A 9,116-nucleotide genomic window follows, 5' to 3' on the forward strand; every position below is an offset into this window, starting at 1 on the left:
GTTATGGAGTGAAGCTCAAGATCTCTACAGTGAGATCAGCAATGAGGATGTGATGTAGTGCCACCGCCCTCTGGAGGCGACTCTCTGTCTGCACAGTCATGCTTAATATGATTAAAAAAAGTTAATTTTATACAACGGTCACTAACCTGACAGTAGTGCATGAGACAGGTAATCTGAAAAAGATCACATGCCTCTGTGTCCTCCGGTGCTCCTAATGACATCTGCAAGATTTCTCAGACCGGAGGAAAACAACCAAAGGTAAGTTAGGCTACAGACTGAGAGTTTGCAGATTTGTCTGGTGTTCTAATGTGGCATAATGCTAGTTTATAACTTCAATTGTGATATAAATTTATAAATCATAGTGGTTTAAGAATAGACTGTTCAAGTAGAGTGAATGGTGATGGGAGAACTGGGGTGTGTTCACAATGATTCTGTCAAAATTAGGCTCTAGGGGTCTGCTGGTCTGCTGGTCTGCTGGGGCAGCTGCATCTCGGCTGCAGAGCGGAAGAGACTAAACAGAGTAATCAGGAAGGCCAGCTCTGTCCTAGGATGCCCCCTGGACACAGTGGAGGTGGTGGGAGACAGGAGGATGATGGCTAAGATGTCATCCATGATGAAAAACGACTCCCACCCCATGCAGGACACCATCTCAGCACCAAAGAGCTCCTTCAGCGACAGGCTGCTCCACCCAAAGTGTGTGAAGGAGCTCTATGTAGGTCCTTCCTTCCTGCATCTGTCAGACTCCACAACCAGCTGCTCCCAGTAGACCACTTACACACCAAAACACTGACAATAACCTGATATTTTCAGGTGGAATTTCATTTAATTCTCACTGTGCAATATCATTTTCCACTTGCGCAATTTTGTTAATAGTCTGTTTATTGTCAATACTGTATATACTGCTCCTATTTTTTATACTTCCTTTATTTAAATGGTTCATATTTTGTTACACTTTGTTTAGCTCTTTGTTTTTTTTACTGTGTTAGCTGATGCATCTTGTTTTTGCACTATCCCCTTTGCTGCTGTACACTGCACATTCCCCACTAATAAAGGAATATCTTATCTTATAAAAATATTAAAAACCTGTCTGAAATAATTTGTAAATACAACCCTTGTGTTTTATTCTTCCTTTTGTGTCGACTCTACACTTTGATTTTTTTAATGAGCTCTTTGAATTACAAATAAATCTTTATGGAGAATTGGAATTTTATTTAAAATGCAAACGTTTCTAAAAGGCGTTACTTCCTGCCACGTAACGGCGCATGCGCAGCAGCCAGCTAGCCGTGTGGCGACGTGTACCCGGTGAGTGTGTGAGTGGAAGAGTTCAGGTATCTCTCATCATCTGCTGCTGCTGGACAACAAGCTCACAGTCAAACCTACAAAGAGCTGAACCATGGGAGGAGCGCAGAGTGTGGAGATACCAGGAGGAGGCTCAGAGGGCTACCACGTCCTCCGGGTGAGTTATACAGCTGCTATTAGCTTCTGTTAGCTTCTATTAGCTTCTATTAGCTTCTGTTAGCTGCTATTAGCTTCTGTTAGCTTCTGTTAGCCTGCTGTTAGCTTTTAGCTGTTAGCTGCTAGCTGTTAGCATGCTAGCCGCTAGCTGTTAGCTGTTAGCCGTTAGCTGCTAGCTGTTAGCTGCTAACTGCTAGCTGTTAGCATGTTAGCTGTCCGTTTGGAAAACACCAACACAATGCCAGAAAAACAAATGTTGTGTGTTTTTGAGTTGTGTCAGAACCGTATACAGCTTCTTGTTACGTTTTCTGTTTATGCATGAATGTTAACTAGTTAAATTATGTTTATTAAGAAGCTAACCATCACTACACTGTTGGAGCTAGCTATGTAGCCAAAGCTAGCTATGTAGCTAAATCTAGTTATGTAGCTAACGCTAGCTAGCTGCACTGAATGACAGCTGCCGAGCTGCTTCTGTTGCTGCTTCTTCTCCCTTGTTTTGCTACATGTTGGACTAAGACAGCTGTAGTAGCAAGCTAACACTGGACAGTTGATGTCCTATTCCATCATCCAGATGTGAATTATTAGAAACGTTAAGTGATAACGTTAGAAGCTAAGATGTACACAAGTATAGCTTATTTGAAGCCTCTGAAGACCCATCCCTCTCCTGTGTTGATTAGCTCAGGTCCAACCTGTTTATGCTTTGTGTGTGCAGAGTGTCTTTGATGCTCTTTATGTACAATACATTCAATTAAATGCATAAAGCGACATGTTTACGATATGATAATACTTTATTGTCAGGCAGGTCTGAAATGTTTTCTGCATCACAGCAGCTCCATTTGCAACATCACAGAAAGGACAAAGACAAGAAACAAGGATACATACATTTAAACATTACAATCACAGAAGATGAATATTCAGGGCTCTTCAACGTACATTTGATCTGGTATTAGGCTCCATATTTAGTTTTAGGATTGACTGGTGTACAAAAGAGTGCTTCTTCAGTCTAACCTTATTAAATTGTGGAACCCTGAATCTCAGATTTGATGGTAACAATTCATATTCACTGTTCAAAACATGGTTGGGGTCAGAGACGATGGTGTTAGCCAGCCTTAAGATGTCATTATGATAGGCTGATTCATTGAGTTTCTCAAGGGGTTGACCTACAATCTTTGCAGTCAAGCAGCAGCTCTGGTTTTTATCTCATTTTTGTGCAGGTTCAGGAGAGCTCGCCAGGACACCGAGCAGGACTGGAGCCTTTCTTTGACTTTATCGTCTCCATCAACAACACCAGACTGGTAAGGAAAATCTAGCAACTCTATCTAGCAGGACCAAATATAAGCCATACGGGACTGCGTGTTTCATGGTTGCTTCTCTGCTCTTCTTCCTTCTCTTTTCTACAGAACAAGGACAATGACACCTTAAAAGACTTACTGAAAGCCAGTGTGGAGAAACCAGTTAAGATGCTGGTTTACTCCTCAAAGACCCTGGAGCTGCGGGAGTCTACAGTCACGCCCAGCAACCTGTGGGGGGGCCAGGGCTTGCTCGGCGTCTCCATTCGTTTCTGCAGCTTTGAGGGGGCCAATGAGAATGTTTGGCATGTACTGGTAAGTAACCCCAAATTCTAGTCTGCATTGTATTGTTTAATGTGGTACAATGTTTACTTATTCTCCCCCCGCCCCCTCTTTAACAGGAAGTAGAGCCTAATTCCCCAGCAGCCCTCGCCGGTTTGCGGCCGCACACTGACTACATCATTGGAGCCGACACTGTTATGAATGAGGTAGTTTATCAGCACTTTAGGTCCTTGCAGCTGTCACTCCTGCACATTCTCCACCTGATAATGATAATGATAGTGATTGTGTGTGTCTTCTAATTTTATCCACCTTCTCCACCTCTCTGTGACTTTATCTGCAGTCAGAGGACCTGTTCTCTCTGATAGAAAGCCATGAGGGGAAAGGACTGAAGCTCTATGTGTACAACACAGACACTGACAACTGCAGAGAAGTGATCATCACACCTAACAGTGCCTGGGGAGGAGAGGGCAGGTAACACAGACTTTTGTTTTGTTTTAAGTAAGCAGTAGTGAGTGACGTATCCATAGAGCAGACACTGCCATGGAAGCTGTGGCAGCGGTTGCTAGGAGTTTTCCATGATGATCGACTAAATATGCTGTTTTAAAGTGGCTATAATCAATATTTTTATAATGATAAAATCAAATAACTGAGATGTAAAAGGGGGTTGCTTGTAGTGATGAACCCACAGAGAATTATCACTCAAATTTGCAGTTCCACTCGGCTTTGTGAGTGGGTAGAGACCAAAAACAAAGCTAAAAGGAGAGTGAATATTGGACTTGCATTCATTTGGTGAACACAAACATGACATGTGTACATATGTGTAATATGCAACTTTTTGCCAACAAGTTCACCTCATCAATTTAAAGGTTCCCTGTAGAGTTTTTGACCTCTAGTAGCGCTATGGAGTTGATTTTTATGAGTGGGCCCCTGTTTTGTTTATCATGTGCACAAGCATTAGGACGCCTGCACACATCAAAGTGACATGAAACACATTCCTGACAAAGGTTCCACACTATTCCACTGATCAATGTGGCAGTAACATGCCAAGATGCGGATCAATAGACCAGCAAAGGCAGTGAAGAAGAAAACTGCAAATAAACAATGATGGATTCAAGATACTCAAAAATCGGCTTTGCAAATATTTTATGAGGAAGGAAAAGCATCCATATGTCAATATTGTTTTCACAACTTGTCTCCGCTGCCCTCAAGTGGTCATATAGGTTATTATTGCAGGTTTAAAATTAAGAGTTGTTCTTTCTGTAAGTCGACTTACAACAACCTGTACAGCTATCCGTCTGTGCTCGTTGCCATTTTTCTGGCCATTTTTCTGTCACTATTCTTCATGGATGTAGTTATTTTTCTGCTTCTAGCACAGGACCATGAGTGACATCTTGATTTTAATCCCGCCCACAGAGTTATGATTGCCCAACACACCCGGGGGAAATATGCAACAATATGTGCACCACCAGGCTTATTTGAATTGCTGAAAACGTCAGAGATATGGGCAGTTATTCGGTGGTCTGGAACCAGGCTAATGTGTTAGAATGACATTTTTTAGGTTTGTCAGTTGAGCTTGTTTTTCCTCTTTTCCAGCCTTGGATGTGGGATTGGCTATGGATACCTCCACAGGATTCCCACCAGGCCTTTTGAGGAGGGCAAGAAGATCAGCTTCCCTGGAAACTCTCCCAGTGAGCCTGTCAGTCCGTTGAAGGATGGATTCACTGAGGTCAGGACACACACATACACACACTATACATATTCAATTTATTTCTTTATGATACAACATTACGCCAGAAACATGCTGAAAGCAAAGCTTTTGAATATGAATGTGATGACTAAGAAATCACCATTTGTGTAAGTACTTGTAATTACATTGTGTATTGCCCTGAAATGTCACCCACTACACTCCCCCACTGTTCGCTGTGTATCCCTGAGAGCTATGGTCTCGTGTGCGATATCACATCAGCCAAAACTTTATTCTTCAGTATTCAGTGTGTGTCTGCATGTGTGTGTGTGTGTGTGTGTGTGTGTGTGCATGACTTTGAAAAGATTAGGAAGTTTTGTGTCCACACACACTATAAATGCAAGTTGCCTCATTACGTATGCAGCAAAGCAGACAGGAGGACAGAGAGCAATGTGGCTCATTACAGTTAACTGCACGTTTGGATGAATGTGACCTTATCTGTTTGACAGCAGCATCTTTGTCTCTACCACCTCTGCGTTTTCTCTTTAACTCCTTCAGGTCCAGCTCTCAGCAGTGACCCCTCCTTCTACTGTACCTGCTGTCCCCACTGGCCTTGAAGATGCACTGTCAGGCCTGTCAATCAGCAAAGCCCCGCCCACCATGCCCAGGGAGCTGCAGACAGGTATTTCTGTTCTTTCACACTCACATCCATTTACTCCAACACATTAATCTCGTTATATGACAGGGATATTTGTGATTTGGAAAAACTATGGATGTCACGAAAACCTATACTTCAGTACCAAGTCATGCCAAAATTCTGAAAACGTGATGGTACTAGTTTTTCTACAGCGACGAACAGCGTCCAGTTGTCCCGACGACGGAAAATGTAACTCACTACTGACACCCTATTTTTTCCCTGATAATGCTAAATTGCAAACATCAAATCTGTGTTGAAATCGGCAGGACAACAGCTAGTTAAGTTGGCTGTTAGCTCCGTGCAGTAACTGTGCTGCTTACCGGCTGCTAACAGCCAACGTTAACTAGCTCTCATCATGCTGATTTCAACACGGGAGGTGCCATTGCATTATGATGCATTCAGGCTCTTTTCAGTAAAAATGAGAATTGGGTGAAGGTAAATTCTAACGTTACCATGATGTGTTCAAATGTAATCTAGTAAAATGTAGTTTTTGGCGAGAAACTTGAATAAATCCAGTTTGAAGATGTTTACACAGCAATAAAAGATAGATAATAGGGAGGGAATTATGACCTGATTAACTTTCTAACTAAATCCCAGTGTGCAAATGGTAATAAAGGAGTGGATGTTGAAGTACATGGGATTTATTGTTTTACTTTTGTTTTTTACCGTGGTATCAAGAATCGTGGAATTTCACTGGTATTGGTATCGACGACAAAATTTCTGGTATCAAGACATCCCTAGGAAAAGCTGTCACGTTCTCACAGTCATTGTGTATTTACTCCATATATTTTTATCTAATGGGTTATTTGTGTCGCCCTCCCCTCCAGGTTTGCCCACAGTCCCTCTGCTCCCCTCCTCCACCAACCCCGCCCTCGGCCCACTCACTCCACTGAATCCTGCCACCACCGGCTTCAACCCCGCCACCACGCTACCAGGTGGGTGATTTCTCAAACGTACTCATTCAAAACACCTGTCGTCAGTCTGCTGAGTCAGCGAGCTTTCAGCATCAAACATTTAGAAATGCCAGTGGGTGGCAGAGGCATTACAGCTCTTTCTTTACAGATTTATGTGGGTGTGTAGACACCCTTCCAGAAAAAGTCTGCCTGAACTGCATTAGGCTATATGAAGTCTTAATTTATGTACACAGTACACAGACTTGTTTTCTTAGGGACAAGCCGTGACTACCAGTAAACTGTATTAATGTTAAATTCAAGCACTTCAAGAAACTAAACACAGCCAGTGTGTGAGTTCCTATCCAACGACTATCAACCTTTCTCTGTGTTTATTTAGGTTATTGTTTTTATTGCCACATAAACTGTCAGCTGTCCTCTTCTTCAATGTATCTTGTTGGCTCCCATAAAAAGCCATCCAAGTAAAGTGTGTCACTCCTTTTTCACTCTAATTTTGTTTTCCAAAGTGGCTTCACTGGCAGTAAAGTGGCATGAGTGTACTGTCCGTAATTAATGAATAATGATAGCACACCCTCATGATCATTGTGTGTGTGTGAATGGTTGTAGGTCTGTTGCCCCTCCCAGCTGGCTTACCTCCGCTCCCCAACTTGGCCAACCTCAACCTGCCACTCCCAGACCTCAGTGCCATGTCACTAGCGGGCACATTACCACCAGGTACAGGTAAATAAAGCACAGCAATTTTAAAAAGGCATCGATCATTGCAAAAAGATTTTCACTTCATTTAGGTTTTTGAAATTTGAATCTGACCTGTCCTGCAACTGGACAGTAACAGTTGCTGATATACAAACTGGGTAATATGGTACATCAACCTCACTATAAAGTTTATACGTAACAGTATGAGTATATGCTCTGGCATTCAGAGCATATATGTTTAGACGAAGTCAGAGTATATGATCTCTTTGGTATGACTTGAAAATGTCCAACTATTGCTTTAGGTATGATTGCGTAGCGTAGGCTTGTGAAGTTAATTTTAAAGATTATTTCTAGCAAAAATGAAAACAACATCTCTCTTGTTTTGTTTTTCTTCAGTCCCTCTGGGACTCCCATCCCTCAACCTCCCAGGTCTGCCCCCCTTACCCCTTCTACCCACCATGCTGCCCTCCCAGCTGCCTCCTAACTTCCCTCAGGGAGTGGCCCACTTCCTATCCAACGCCACCGCCGCTCATACAGCCTCGGTCACAGTCACAGCAGCGCCTGCGTCCGAGCCTGCCGCCGACCCCACAGTCCCCACGGAAGCGGCCTCCACGAACGCCACGGAATCGCCGGCCCCAACGGAAACAACACTAACGTCGTAACCTGGGAAAGAAGATCCCGCTTGCCATCAAAACCAAAACATACATCCGGTTTCTCTACCCCCTCATACCCCCCCTCCCTGTCTGTCTTTCTCTGTGTTTTTCTATTTATTTGGCCAAGAGGGACAGGCAGACAGCTGCACCAGTACAGACACAGGAGGGCGTCGTGCTCCAGGTATGGGTGAGGAAGCTTGTGTGGAGCAATGAAGGATGAATGGATATGAAGAATGGAGGACGGATGTAGACTGGTCTTACCAACATGTCTTTATTACCAGATTGTCACGGAGCTTGTCCAAGCCACTGTAGGACGAGGACAAGGTCTTACTCTTCGGTTTGTAGTTTGCTTCGCACTTCTGCAGTTACAACAAGGCAAAGAACTATCTTTCTCCTTTCTGATCTGGCAAGCCTTTCTGTTTCACACTTATGACTTTTTTTTATATAAATAAAATAAATGTTTATGGGGCTGGACCATAAATCGAATTTACTGACTTACTATCAACATCATGAATTACAAATAAACTAAGAATAGCTACAGCAATGACTGGAAGTTGAGCTCAAAGTCCAGTTCACAGGGTGTTTAACTGGTCATACTGGAATAAACCAGGACAAAGATATCAGAAGTGGGCCTACAGGAGAAAAGAAACATCATGCACTGCTGTATTAAAAAAACATAGGTAAATATGAATTCATCATGTTATAGGTTTTTGGCCTTATCATCCAGCCCATACATGTAACCTTTTTAATATTAGTTAATAGACCCCTGACCGATAGATTAATTTGATTGACATGTATAATTATTTTGTCAAAATTCCTGTATGAGTGTCTCCACCCAAATGAATGAATCTGCATTATTTTGCACCATCTCTGAGTTTTGAAATTATTAGTCTGTCCCTTTGTATGTCTCCATGTATATCCAGAACTCAACAGTATCCGTCTCTACCACACGGGGACGGTAACAGCCTGAAGGCCATGCCAGAGGGGGGACAGAGGTTTACAGTTACAGGAGCTACTGAGTAGAGTGTATGTGCTTGCTGTTGGGTGAAACGCGGATGGAGAGGTATTAATAAATTACACACCGGACGTCTCCTCGTGGCATGGCCGAAGCGAAATTGGTAGGCAGAGTTGCAGTGATGCACTGCAACCACAAGGTGTCACTGTAACAGAACTTTCTGAAAACATCTACACTGTGCACAGTGCGAGCAATAAAGCCAAATTAATTTTACATGATGCCTCTGTGTGTCTTTATATCGTGTTCATTGCTACACTCTTACAGTCTCAGTGTACACAGATAAAAACAAACCAAGAAGAGGAACCAAGAAGAGGACAAAAAACAAGGCGATAATGTAATGGGAGAGGAGTGAGAGCACCGTGAAGCTTGCCAATGGAAAGCCAAAGGGTCGTATTCACCTGCTCAAGCGTCTTTAACACAGACTGGTGAAAAAGGCA

The 9,116-nt window shown here is 42.9% G+C and overlaps 1 protein-coding gene across 2 annotated transcripts; it reads left to right on the plus strand.

Annotated features, from left to right (window-relative positions):
• The first annotated feature begins 1,258 nt into the window (after positions 1-1,258).
• LOC141776708 (Golgi reassembly-stacking protein 2-like) lies at positions 1,259-8,892 on the plus strand. 2 transcript variants are annotated; one of them, XM_074650464.1, is made up of 10 exons: positions 1,259-1,456; positions 2,670-2,750; positions 2,856-3,059; positions 3,146-3,232; positions 3,367-3,497; positions 4,620-4,752; positions 5,269-5,392; positions 6,235-6,342; positions 6,925-7,038; positions 7,408-8,892. In XM_074650464.1, the coding sequence occupies exons 1-10, from the start codon at positions 1,394-1,396 to the stop codon at positions 7,671-7,673; spliced, it is 1,311 nt and encodes a 436-aa protein (XP_074506565.1). In that variant the 5' UTR covers positions 1,259-1,393; the 3' UTR covers positions 7,674-8,892. The 2 variants fall into 2 exon arrangements, with proteins under 2 accessions (XP_074506565.1, XP_074506566.1); XM_074650465.1 differs by having other exon boundaries at positions 6,925-7,032.
• The last annotated feature ends 224 nt before the right edge of the window (positions 8,893-9,116 follow it).

Source organism: Sebastes fasciatus, chromosome 11 (genome assembly GCF_043250625.1).
Source record: "Sebastes fasciatus isolate fSebFas1 chromosome 11, fSebFas1.pri, whole genome shotgun sequence".
NCBI classification, from domain to species: domain Eukaryota; kingdom Metazoa; phylum Chordata; class Actinopteri; order Perciformes; family Sebastidae; genus Sebastes; species Sebastes fasciatus.

What these genes read in the sequence shown, in the direction of transcription:
- LOC141776708 (XM_074650464.1), top strand. Translation starts at nt 1,394, where the DNA reads ATGGGAGGAGCGCAGAGTGTGGAGATACCAGGAGGAGGCTCAGAGGGC. An exon ending in AGGGCTACCACGTCCTCCGG is followed by an intron (nt 1,457 to 2,669) that starts GTGAGTTATACA and finishes ATTTTTGTGCAG; the next exon opens with GTTCAGGAGAGCTCGCCAGG. An exon ending in GCCTGGGGAGGAGAGGGCAG is followed by an intron (nt 3,498 to 4,619) that starts GTAACACAGACT and finishes CCTCTTTTCCAG; the next exon opens with CCTTGGATGTGGGATTGGCT.